The following is a 14,010-nucleotide window of genomic DNA, read 5'->3' on the forward strand; positions in this document are numbered from 1 at the left end:
AGAAATCACTCAAATTCTATTTCTTTGTCTTTAAAAATCATGGTGCTATCACTGGTTACTATTTTATATTTTAGAAATTATAGTAAAAACACACAACAAAAAAATACACTATCTAAGCCACTTTTAAGAGTATAGTCGAGTAGTGCTGACTTGATTCACATTGTTGTGCAACAGCTCTCTCTAGCATCTTTTCTTATCTTGCAAAACTGAACTCTCCATATCCTCCGACCCTCAGCTTCTGGAAACCACAGTTCTATTTTCTGTTTCCATGAATTTCAATACTTCAGGTACCCCATATAAGTGGAATCATACAGATCATATACTGTTTTTTGTGACCAGTTTTTCACTTAGCATACTGTCCTTGCTCCCTGTGTTTTAAAGTTCTTTTTCCAAAGTAAAAATACCCTTTAAAATTTTTCTGATTCAGTACCATAAGCTCATGTAAGTACCACAGTATAAAAAGTTCCTCTATAATTCCCCATCTCTCAACCCCCCTAGATAACCACTGTTAACCTTTTCTATATATATATCTACGTGAACACATAAAATATCTATCCATGCAAATATATTTTATTTAATCTCTTCTCATCTAACAGACACTTAGGGTGTTTTCAATATTTTAAGAGCCATGCTGCTATTAACACTCAGTATATTTGTCTTTGCACCCTGAAGTCATTTCACTGGGAACAAATTTCTCGAAGTGAAAAGGCTAAACTAAAAGGCATGAACTTTTTTGCAAGTCTTCAGATTTGTATTGCTAAACTTATCTCCAAAGAAAATGAATTTATTATAGCCCCAAAGTCTTGTATGAAAATGCCTATTTCAATATTAAATCATGCCAAACCTGGGTATTATTAACCTTTGCAATTTCACTTTTGTATTACTTGTTATGTCTTTGGTTTATTAATGAGATTAAATACGCATTTCAAGCGTACTGGCCATCCACTTAGACTTCTTTTGTAACATTTATAAATTTCATGGATTCTGCCTCCATTTATTTTTTACTACGTTTTTCAAACAGTACAAATATTAATCTTTAAAATAATATGAAAGAGTGCTAAGATTATTTACTTTTGACTGAACAAATATGTGTCTCAATTTTAATGAGTGTCTCTTTTTTGCCACTGTTTAACTTTACATGTTTAAATAATCAAATCTGTTAATCTTTTCTTTATGGTTTCTTGCCTTGGTGTCTTACTTAAATTCCTGATTTATTACCAATGTGCTTTGCATGGTAAAAGTTACCATCCAATAATTTAAAGAAAGCAAATCATAATAACCGAAGCAACGGAATCCTACTTAAGGAATAATGAATGGTATTATGATAAAGTAATTCAAATTTTCTGTGATCAAATTTTACCTTAATTTTCTCTAAGTTTATATCCTGTAGGCAGCTTCGTAGGCAATTCAAAAATTTCAACAACTTTTTGGCAAATTATAATTTACTTTTCTTTGAAGCAAAAAAGTATATGCCACAAAGCCATTTTTCAATGTGGTGAACTTGGATTCTATAAACCAAATATAAGTTTTATTATCAAACACACTTTTGAGGTGATGATAATACAATTTCAGAAAAAGCACAGAATTGTGCTGCTCATATTTTTCATAGAAAGATAAAGGCTAATGCTACAAAGTTTCATAAGAGTGCAACACACTTACTGGGTGGAAGTACTTTATTTGCCTATTGTGGAGGGTTTCAGGGTGCGTAAGTGTCTTAACCTCCATTCTTTCTTTTCCTCATGGTATACCAGTCATTAGGTTTAGGTGAGACGGTCACGCAGCCCACATTAATTGCAAAACAGCTGCAACGTCTCAGTGGGAGGCCTCGTCTGGCCTAAACTAGTTATTATAATCCCAATCCTATGAGGTAAACCATCCTGAGGATGAAGCTGACCTAGTGGATTGTGTAATATAACTGGAATACAATAAATACTCTTTGTTTAATCCAGTTTAAGCTGGATTTTCTGTTACTTGAAAGAAAGAATGGAGGTTAAGACACTTACGCACCCTGAAACCCTCCTCTGTTACTTGTAACTGAAAGATGTTAGCACAAAGCAAGATCTAAACAATCCTCTATTTAAAATGAACAAACTGTTTCAATTGTTTGGAACTAAGAAAATTTTTCTTCCTGGAAATATTCTACTCAACCTTAATGTATCTCATGTATAATTTTAACAGTAAAACCTAAACACAACATATATTAATATGTTCCAAAATCAACTTTGGAAGCCAGAAAAATCTCTTCCCTCCTATCCCAGCTTGGTGGGATGTGGGATCTGTGTGATACGGCAGTGAGAAGTGTCAGCTGGAGATGGTTTACTAATTCTCTTGTTCTTGTTTACCTGGCCATTGTTTTTCCTTGCAAGATGGGAGTTCATAGGTACCACTGGACAAAGAAGATGATGGACAAGTTTACAGAATATAATAAACAAGAGACATAGGTGAATTGGGGGAGTACGGATAGGCAAAGGGTTTAAAAGTGACAAAACTTAAGCCCTGCAAATAATTTAGCCTTGGAAGTAATTAATTCCTCAATCTGTCTGGCCATGTAAAGATAAAATAAAAGTACCTGTTGGGTCAAAATAGGCAAACCTGCCCTTAAGAGTAATGTCCACAGTCACCTAGCACAAGGAACCAACTTCTGGTCACTTCATTATTGTAGGTCCTTGTGACTAAAAGTAATTTTAACAGCTTTATTTAAAACACCAAGTCAAAATGAAGATATGACCAGAATGCCATTTCAGGTTAGATTGTGCTGAGTTTATAACATGAGGACTAACTAAAGTGGCACAGGTCTACCCCTGTGTGAATGGAGCTCTTCAAAGTATGTCAGCTTTCTGCACAGCCAAAGAGCAGAGCATAGAGGGGCGGGGAAAACTAGTGGGAAGAAACTTTCACCACTGCTAGCCATGCAATCTTAAGTCATTCAAACTTGCCTTAGTTTCTTCATCAGTACTAAGGGAAAAAAAGCTTTTTCCTGAAAATTACTGGGAAATAATTAATGTATAAATCCTTTAGAGACAGTAAATTTTTAAACAAAAGTAAAGAAAGTGAAAAAGACCTATTATCTTCCCCAGAACAAAACTTTGCCATTTACAAAACTAAAATCTGGGTCTAGTAATGTATGCATTACTTCTGGATATCCTTTACGTACTTTTCTTTGGTCAATGGTATTATAGGTAGACCCTGCTTTTCAAAAGTTCGCTTTGTACCACTTTGCTTTTACGAAAAAGTTGAAAAGTAAATAATAGCATTTAGCATCTGTTTCGCAGCGAGCCATCACAGAGGCGGCACACCCTGGGCAGCAAGGGAAGCACACTGCCAAGCTCCTCCCTGGGAACTACACTCAGCATCTCAGCATCAAGCCGCCGTAGTTTTGAACTTGTCCTTGAGCATTGTGATTTATCTTAATTTATCTCTTGCATCCATTAGCAAAATGTATCTTAAGGTAATTCCTTCTTCACTTTACCTGGCTTACAATAGATCTATGGGAACATTCTACTTTTGGATAGCAGTGGAAACCTGTATTCTCTTTTTTGCTATTTCTTTTCAACTTCAAAGTTTAATATACATATAATAAACCACATCCACTTAGAGTATACAATTTGATGAGTTTTGACAGCTGTGTATATCCAAAATACAACCTCTACAATGAAGACTCAGAACATTTCCAATGTCTCTAAAATACCCTTCGTGCCCCTTCCCAGTCCCTTCAGCCCTGATCCCAGAAAATCACTGATGGTCTATCCCCAGCATACAGGTACAGTGTGCAGTAACTGTCTTGCATCAATAAATATAAACACAAGTAAAAAGTAAACTTTAAAAAATACGAATACTTCTAAATACAAAAATTAATGTTATTTACCTGAGTTTCTTTCTTATTGGATCCCTCTTCTGTATCTGATTGTTGTTCTTGTTCATTTTCATCACTCTAAAACAGATTATCAACTTATTTTAGAAAAGTAAGGATAAATTTCAAATGGTTAATATTTAAATACATTAGGGTTTTCTAATTTAAAATGACCCTTGAGAAAAACCTAACAGGAAATGGATCAAAAGGAAAGCTGGTTTTTAAGTGGGACATTTTCTACCCTATTTGGAAGCCTCTTTTGTCCGTATGGTACAATCTAAGTACGTTAGTATATATGGTGAAGAAAGACCATCTACCTAACAATATGATTTAGGAAACACATTCATATTGGGAATGAGGAAGCTGGAGGCTTAGAATGAGAAAGAAGATACTCAATTTTATATTGTAATGGTACCACATACTCTTTAATAGTCAATTTAGGTACTGTTTAGCTGCTCAACTATAAGGAGGCAGCAAAAATAGGAAACTCACTATCTTAAGTAAGAAGAGCTATATTCTATAAGCTTGGCAAGATTTATGCAACAGTCCTATTATGTTTAGGTAGTTCATCCGTCTAGGAATTTCTTGGGAGTTTACAGCACACCAAATAGAAAATGAAGGTGTCAGCAGGCTAAAAGCCTAGACCCCAGACAATGGGAACATTCTACTAGAAGGCTCAACAAACCTCAAAGGATTCAATGAAAGGGGAAACTTGCACTCAAACGTGTCTGACTCAGGCTCAGTATAAACACATCACAGGCTTTAAAACTAGATCATCCTATTTCAGACTGGTATAGCTATTTTCAGCGATGTGACTTAGGGTAAATTTATTTAAAAAGTTATTGAGCCATAGTTTCCTCATCCATAAAGAAGAAATAAAAACTCAACAGAATTGTCCCAAGGATTACAGGGAATCTTTGTACAAGCTGTCACGTATACCTAGCGAAAATAATACGTGAAGTTACTAAGGAGAAATTAGTTCTGCTACTGCTAGTATTATTTATTAATATAAATGTATGAACGGCACATTATGAACTGACTGTGTTTATACACTGCAGTTTCATGGGAGAACACAGGAACTGGAAATTCACAAAGTGGGGAGGCTCAGAGGTCCTGAAAAGAATTAACTAAAAAAACAAAAAATAAAAAAAGGGGGAACTTAATAAGTTAACAGAGCAAAAACTTGCCTAACTACACACTACCTTTCTTTGACAGAGCCCTTGGTTCTTTTGTTTCTTGTCTGATACAGGATTAAACATGTGGCCGTGAAGGGAAAGGAGACTTTGCTGATGGCTGATTAGAATACAACTGAATGCAAGTTCAACTTAAAAAGATGAGTACTGCCAGTATGGATCTCAGGAAGAATCCTTATAATGCTGGTTAAGTGTTATGACTCCAGAAAGTGGACTTTTGCAGGGAGAGCTGGTCTAAATAAAATTGGTAAAAATTAAGTATTATATAATAAGTACAGTTTTGCCTATGAAACTCTTAATACATTATATACATATGTTACTTAAAAGATGAGATCATTTTAAGTAGTAAGAGTCACTATGTTAAGGTGCTAAGACTGTGAGCTTTTATTTTACTATTATTAAATGTTACTGGGCAATCAATTAAAATCAACCAGACATCACGGACTTCCTGATGGAGGAACAAAATACCCTGCCAAAAAATATCGAACCAGAATGTCATCATTTCTCTACCTGAAATCATCAATTTATAGGAAACATTAAAAAATACATGAATGTGTTAAGTTACATTTCAGGGATCTATGATAACTCAGTTCATTCAAAAATAATGGTAAGAAAAACAGATGGAGGGAGTAACTTACTGATTAAAAGATACTTTAAAGAAATAACTAATCATAATGTATGATCCTTATTTGGATCCTAATCAAAATAGCAAAGTATAAAATTATAACAACAAACCATTTATGGCAATGTGAGTGAATAAGACATTAAAACTGGAGTTCAATATTAAGGATTTATTGTTAATTTATTTAAAAATAAGCATGGTCATGGTACTGTGATCTTTTTTTGTTTAATAATGTACTGTGGTTATTTTTACTTTTTTTTTAAAAATAAAACTTTAATAATTTTTAAAAGGGAGTCTTTATCTCTTAAAAGGACATACTGAAAATTTTACAGATAAAATGACATGCGTAAGAGTTTCTTCAAAATAATATGGTAGCTGGGGAAGTGGTGAGGATTTAGCTTAAACAATGGACACCTGGGGTTGGGGTCATATACTTTTTTATATTTAAACTTTTCTGTATTAAAATTTTTTTAAAAAAGGAAAAAATAATCAACAGGTTTAAAAAAAATCAAATTTTTGCCCTTCTGTAGCTATCCATTGTACTGAAACAATACAAATTTCACACTAACCCTGTTATGCTATAGCTCTTCTTTCTCCTGCGTATGAATAGCAACATCAGGCATACAATCAAAAATCAAGAAAAAAAATCAAATTTTATAGGATTGCTATAATTTGATAAGCAAAACACTTCTTCTATCCAGCATTATTTGAGATGGAACTGTTAAATATATGATAATCATATTCATGAAAATGGGATTACATATAAATCACCTCTTTCAAGAAACTCTAAGGAAGCAGTGTAGCCATTATACAACAACCAACATACATATGCTGAGCTGCAGCCATTATTATTTTTATTCCAAAACTGGAACAGAACTCTTGCTTTCAAGTAATACCAGAAATCTAAGCAGTTGTTCATTCTTATAAAGAAGTTTCCGAGGGGGAGAGGGTACAGCTCAAGTGGTAGAGCGCATGCTTAGCGTGCACAAGGTCCTGGGTTCAATCCCCAGTACCTCCTCTAAAGATAAATAAATCTAATTACCTCCCCTCTGCCAAAATAAAAATAATACAATAATAAATCAAATATTAAAAAAAAGAAGTTTCCGGACTTCAATAAGATGGCTGAAGACACACAGTGATGATCTAAAGGATATACTGTCTGAGGCATAGAAGAAATCATTAGTGTGTACTCTTGGAAAGTTGAAGCATACTATCAAGTAGTATTATTTTAATAGGTTCTCACATCTTGTGTCCAAAATGAAACTCCTGTAGATCTTCTTTTCTCTCTTGGTCGCCGTCGTTCTCTGATTGATTTAGGTTGTGATTTATCTTCTCCTTCTTTCTCCTCTTCTTTCTTTTCTCCTTCTGTTAAGGATTACAGTAAATCACATGGTAGCAATGTATCTTGATAGCATTTTGCAAGGTAAATGTAAAAACAATTCTAAGCCAACCTCTTGTGTGAAGCCTTCTGAAATTCTCTAATCAGAAATAATTTTTGCCCCATCAATGCTCCTGTGACACTTAGTTTAACCATGTATCTGTATCCCTAATTAGATATGTTCTTGAGCATAAAGATAATACCTAATTTTAATTACTTCATTTGTCTAGTGTCTGAGACAAAAATTTTGCTCAAAAGACACACTTAATAGTATTTATTGAATAGAAAATAACTGAATCCTATGAAGAGAATGAGGCCCCAGATATTAATGTCTGATAGGGAGATAGTTACTACACCCAACGTTAAACACTTCAAGAAATAAAAACAAACAGTAACGATGGAATGGCTAGTAGGCATCACACAAATTTATCAGTTTCTGCTACTACCTTTCCCAGGCCTCATTCAGTAGTAGACTAAATAAACAGTATCCTTTCATTTCTATTAGTATCTAAGAGCAAACATTTTTTTTGGGAAAAAAAATTTATCTTTCATTAAAAACAAATCATTGTAAACAAATATCAGTCTTCAAATCTATTTCCTTCCCTGGATAGTTAAAATAGCTTCCCACTTACATATTAGAAAAATACTAGGGCCTCTGAACATACATGAAACAAAGTGATGTTAAAAATGATTTTTAAAAGGCTCTTTGGGTCATTAGCAAAGTCACAGCAAAAGAAACTTCAAAATTATAGTAGTAAGAGGGTTTTTAAAGTTGTTTTTAGAATTAGTTCAGAGCAGAGATCTCTTAACTCCACTATGCCTGTAGTGGCCATCCAGGCTACATGAACGGGTAAAATGGGCCAGGAGGGCCCTATTCCAGGGGGATGGGGGACTGCTAACTACTTGGCTCCAGCCAATTGTTGACATGTGAGAATTCAGACCCAGTGTTGCTACAGCTTCTAATATATCAGTAGAAGAAAGAAACCTGAAATTTTATACAAATACCCTTAATTTTAAATGTTGGCTCAAAATTTTCAAACATTACATGGGCCTCACACTTTAGGGTTTAAAGAACTGAAATATCTCAATGACCAACAAAAGAAAAGCTAGCTCGAAACTGAAAAAAAAAAAAAGTTTAATTTTCTGAAGTTTATTCATACATAGTTACTGATGTTATCATAACTAATACTATGAGATTTTGCTTTTAAAACATAAAATGTCTACAATTAGGAATAATTTTATTTAGTACCCATCTCTTATTTAAAGTAGGAGTTATTCAGAGTTTAGAGCCTCTGAACATGCTTTAAAAAAGTAGACATATATGGAACAAAGTAATGTTAAAAGTGATTTTTTAGAAAGTTTATATAAAATAATAGAAATGTTAATAGCATCAATACACCAATATATAGCTAAAAAAGGAATCTATTTCTCAAGAAATAAACATAAAAACAATTTTGTTTTAGCAAGGACACTACATATGTTAAGTGATTTTAGTTTAAAACAATTTCACAAAAATACATTTAAAATATATGACCTACATAATAGGCAAGAAATGACTTAAAGTTCCAATAAACTGCTCCTAGAAATAGTCGCTCCATCAGTTCTAAACTGACTTTTCTGCATTGACGGATGTAAAGATTTTTGTTAAGTCTTAGTTTATAAAGAGCAGTGCCAGACCATATATTTTGTTCTTATTTTCTACTTTTCTTATTCTCAGCCATCATACTTTTTTTTTTTAAATTGTTGTTTAGTCGGTTTACAATGTTCCATCAATTTCTGGTGTACAGCATAATGTTTCAGGCATACATATACATATATGTATTCGTTTTCATATTCTCTTTCATTATGTTACTATAAGATACTGAATACAGTTCCCTGTGCTATACAGAAGAAACGTGTTGTTTGTCTATTTTATATATATAGTAGTTATTAGTATCTGCAAATCTTAAACTGCCAATTCATCATATTCTTTCTGTTAAGGTAGAATGAGTTCCAGTTTAGGATGTTGTTTCTTTTTTGTTAAACTATTAATTAGGGAAAATCAACTCAAAAATTATTTGAAGGAAACAAAGTAAGTGTTTTTAAAATTTGGTCTTCTTACCTCTTTCATTTTCTTTTGTTAATCCTCTGGAGTAAGCAGAAGTAATACCTACAAGACTGTTTGGCCTGTTTAGTTGACTTGAAGCATAGAGTGAACTACTCATGGTAGAAAGTGAAGAGGATGGAGTGGTTGAACTTGAAGTTGATGCTGGTCTGTAGCGTTGATAAGTCTGTGAAACATTAAAATTAATACCCATTTGAAATTTTATATACAGATATACATAACACTTAAATTCATTTCAAAGGAAAAGTAATGTTTCTAATCACGTCAAAATAATTCAAATTTCCAGTTAAAATCCTTTTGATTATTTTGCATATGGTTTGCTAGTATATAAATCTCTTGCATTTTGAGAATCACAAGAACTATCCATACCATTCGACCTAGCCATACCATTGGTATACTATTACCTCATCATATGTTCTGGAGTATTTTTGCTTATATTCATCTTCTCTAGATGTTTCTGACTCCTTCTTTTCTTCTTGCTTCTCTCTATCCTGTTTTTCTTTCTCCTCTTTTTCTTTGTCTTCATTTTCTTGTTCTCTGGTTCTGGTGGAACGACTTCTTCCTATTGTTTTTTCAGCCTCCTGAAGATCAGTCAATGTTACCCCCTACACATACAGAAAGATAAATTTAATTATGAGAGACACATCAAGGCTCATTTCAAAGGAATATTTTATAAGTAGATAAATTAAATGTATTAAGTCAAATATGCATGTTTGGAATTGGTTTGCATAGTGAAAACAATTTTTACTTTGTTAAGTCACATTCATTCTATGAAGAATCATCATGAGCAAGCATAATAAGAGACACTGAGAAAGAAATAAAATATGTATTAAAAACTGCCACTATATTCAAGAAATTAACAAAATAGCATAGGAGCTGACAAAAATACCATATAAACATACCCAAGAAATTCTGAGAAAGAAGGAAAAGTCAATATATGCATTATTTACAATGTTAAATTTGTATGTATTTATGTTTTTATGTATTTATATGCACACAGAGACAATTTCAGTAAAGAAGTGATTTTGGAAGGTTAAGTCTTGAAAAGGACCAGTTGGACTTCAAGAAGCAAAGGCACAAAGGCAAAATAATATGTTAAGCTCCTAGCACATACATAGTTTAATGTGAAATACAAGTAATGGTAAGGATAAAACAGTTAAATCTGGACTTTGGAGCTCCTCGACTGTAGGAAACAGAAGATACAAAGGGATATAAGAGATACAATTACAATAGCAAGGAGGAGGCAAGAAGATAACTAGCCTGAGCGACATTTTTCTCATACTTGCACATTAGCTTTTTGATATACCTAATATAATAGATCTATTCCTCGCCCCTTCCCAATAGTCATAGAATTCTTTAATAATTATTAGACATCACATATGACTCATTTTAACCCTTATCAAATACTCTGAGCCAGTCATCACATTAGGAATAAAAAAATACTCAAAGAGATACAAAGGTATATGCTAATTAGATGAAATGCAATATTAACAGTATAACCATACACAAAAGGCTATGGAAGAAATGCAATATTAACAGTATAACCATACACAAAAGGCTATGGATGAAATGCAATATTAACAGTATAACCATACACAAAAGGCTATGGATGAAATGCAATATTAACAGTATAACCATACACAAAAGGCTATGGTAGGATTACTAAAGCAAACTTTATCTTTTAAGATTTACTCATATTATATACTGACATCAGTATTTTCACAGAAAAGTGAAAAAGGGAAAGGTAATTTATTTTGGAATTTTACATAATATTATATACACATTAAATATACCTGTGTTGATCTTCTAGACTGTCTTGCTTGTCTAGATCTTGCTTTTCTTTGAGATTCAGATTCTTCATCTCTAACAGGAGTGAGGTATGATCTACAGCGATAAATAAAAATTGTTAGCTGGAGTATGATACCTGTGAATGTAATTACATATGAACATGTGTAAATGAAACATATAAGTTTAGCATTTTAATGGATTTTAAGAAAGAGTCTTTAGAAAATGGTTACACCCACTCTGAAATTCAATGCAATCTGATAGTTTTTTAGATTGGAATTAATCACACTAACATATTTTTCAAGTTCTTCCTACCCAGAGTTTCTTTCTTTTTTTTTAAACTATGTAACATCATTCCTCTTAGCTCCTTTCCTGATTTTCTGAAATACCATCCTAGCTGGTATGTGACGTTATCATTCAACTCTAGACTGTCAATGTCTTTTCATGGTATAATGGTTATTAAGACTGAATGCAACATTCAGGATATGGGATGACTAGTGAGGAAGCAGAACTCCTGCACTCTTGTCATTGTGCATTTATTAACAGTGTTTTTGGCAAACTTTATACTTTATAAGTTCTCTAAAAATTCAAGTGTTTTTATACATGAACTGCTTTCAAATCAGCATCTTATTCTTGGGTAACTGATTTTCTGACATAAAGAAGAAAACTTGGCATTTATCTTTACTGTATTTTATTTTATAAATCTAAGCCTATGTTCCATCTTGTCACAGGGAATGCACAGTTTCAAAGGTATGCAATCTCCATCAAGAGTTAAATAGCGAATTAAAGGGTTGAACAAAGAACAGAGCCTTGCAACCTAAAAACACTTCCCTCCAAAGATCATTATTATTTGGGAAGTTCAACTGTTAACACTTTATCTAGTTATATTACCATCTGGCTCACATTTCTCAGAGAACGCTCTAAGTTGAGTATCTCTATTTTCTGTTTTTTTTTTAATCAAGTTAAATCCCCTACCCATATCTCCAAATACTATTTTTTAAAACACTCTCTTTTTAACTTTATAATTCTTCTCAATTTGCAATTCACTCTGCTCTTTAACCTCACTAACACTACTCATGCATTCATACCAAACTTTGGAATTTATTCTTGGTTTTATGGCTTATCTTCTATTTTTTCTATGTGTCCTTTAAAGCTCTGAAGTTCAGAGAGTACAACACATCTTCAAACACCTTAAAATTACTTAGTTTCTTCAAAATTCTTTTTAGAGAACCCTCATTGTTTTTAATAAATAAGAATGCATCTTTCCCTTTAGAATCTTTAATTTTTTGGAATTTGTCTAGAACTAGAATACATGATTCATTATTCCTAGGAATCACTTTCTTGAATAATTAACCCTAAGATGACAAAGTCATTTCTCACCCACGATCATAGTTGCTTGAATTTCCTCATTTAACTCTTACTTATTGGCTAGTTAGTTCTAGAGGACTGGTCCTACTCATGTCTACTCTACTTACAGATAATCTGTGAGCAAAGAAGGTGAAGAAATTCTCAAGAGGGTGTTTTTTCTTGAATGAGACATCCAACAAACTTAAAAGATGAAAATCCCATCACTTCTATATTTTGACTTAAGTTGTTTTTATTATCATCTGGTTTGAGAAAATATCACTGTGTTCTTTATTCACTTGAATAACTTATGGCACTATATCATAATGATACTTCTTTTCTTTTTCTCTTTATCCTTATGTTTTCTATCATTTTTTACCTTTAGCTTTCTAGACTATCCTGAATGATTGTCTTTTTGCTGTCACAGTAATTACTACATTTATCTCATCAGTAAGGAACAGCTCATCAAATTAAATTAAAGCATTTCATTGAAGAGCTCTGTTTTTCCAAACTTGGTTTCTATTAAAATATTAGTACTGATTTAAGTTTATAAAATAAATTTTTAATTAGAAATTAAATTTCTGATGGTTTTGTGACTTTAATTTGTTCCCCTAAAAGTGGAAAACGAAAAAATTCACTAAATAAAACATTTTGGTCATCACCATTTCCTTAGTTGGACTTTTTCTTGCTGAAATTCTGCTAAATAAGGCTTCATTAATACCGATGCATAGATCCAAAGAGAAGAGTACAAATGGTAGGACATCTGCCCTCTTTCCTTCTACGATGCTCAAGTTATACTAAAGCTTGATACTTCCCTCTCTCCTATTGTTTTATAATTCCTATTCTGTCCATATATCAACTCTCTTGAGTCTTAAGGTTTTTATTTAGCTAGAAGATACTTCTTCAATTTTATAACAACTCTAGTGATTTTCTAGGACAAGAAAGAGGATAACCAATAAACTGTTATCAGAGAATAGGAAACATTAATTTTCAAATACAATTTGTACTGTTTATTGTAGAAGTTCATTATATGAATTTGGAAAATGCTATATATTGTGACCTTCTCTAGGAACATAACAACATATTAAAGGGTCTGAAGGACTGAGGAAGAAATGTGTTTAACGGTGTTTAACTCAGCATTTTCCTAGATCATTTAAATTAGAAATATTTTTTCTTTTCTTTTGTGGTATACCTATTAAATGTGGAAAAGTCCTCTGTGAAATATCAGCTTGGAAAATATGGTCCAATGGCTATTTTTTTCCATCCATTCATTTAACATTTATTTATGCACTTACTGGTCCTATGCAATTCACTGCCTTTGGACTTCCACCAGATGATGAGGGAAAAAAAATAATAAGAAGAAATAAGACCTAAATGTGATAGCAAATCTGGTTAAACAAAAGTTTATAGCAGCCCAGATGGCTGCATGTATCACTTCAGCATTTCATGAGCTGCTCTGAAAGTAACCAGGGACATAAACTATTGAATTCTGATTCCCATTATGTATGGTCTAAGTTTTCATATTTAGTTTAAAACAGGGAAATTCGCATTGCCACTATACTCTTTTACTTCCATGGCAAATGGCACTAATCAACCATCACACTCTCTTCCAAGAAGCCTAGATTCTTTTTCAATAGTTTCAAGTTGTCACAAAAGTTAATACATCTATTTATCATAACTGGTTTAACATATGCAAGTGAGGGCATAAAACTTACTAGCTGAAAGACTTGTAAA

The 14,010-nt window shown here is 32.7% G+C and overlaps 1 protein-coding gene across 7 annotated transcripts in view; it reads right to left on the reverse strand.

Annotated features, from left to right (window-relative positions):
• The window catches only part of PPP1R12A (protein phosphatase 1 regulatory subunit 12A), a 129,318-nt gene that overhangs the window by 15,736 nt on the left and 99,572 nt on the right, over window positions 1-14,010 (reverse strand). For 6 of the 7 annotated variants that reach the window (XM_064491559.1, XM_010975105.3, XM_064491560.1 and 3 more), the window contains 5 exons: window positions 10,941-11,031; window positions 9,552-9,752; window positions 9,145-9,313; window positions 6,909-7,030; window positions 3,866-3,931 (listed from right to left, as the gene is read on the reverse strand). In XM_064491559.1, the coding sequence (XP_064347629.1) occupies window positions 3,866-3,931; window positions 6,909-7,030; window positions 9,145-9,313; window positions 9,552-9,752; window positions 10,941-11,031 (649 nt within the window). Of the gene's footprint in view, window positions 1-2,094; window positions 2,387-3,865; window positions 3,932-6,908; window positions 7,031-9,144; window positions 9,314-9,551; window positions 9,753-10,940; window positions 11,032-14,010 lie in introns of those variants that run through there. The other variant, XM_064491561.1, reaches the window with a different exon arrangement.

This window comes from Camelus dromedarius, chromosome 11 (genome assembly GCF_036321535.1).
Source record: "Camelus dromedarius isolate mCamDro1 chromosome 11, mCamDro1.pat, whole genome shotgun sequence".
NCBI classification, from domain to species: Eukaryota; Metazoa; Chordata; class Mammalia; order Artiodactyla; family Camelidae; genus Camelus; species Camelus dromedarius.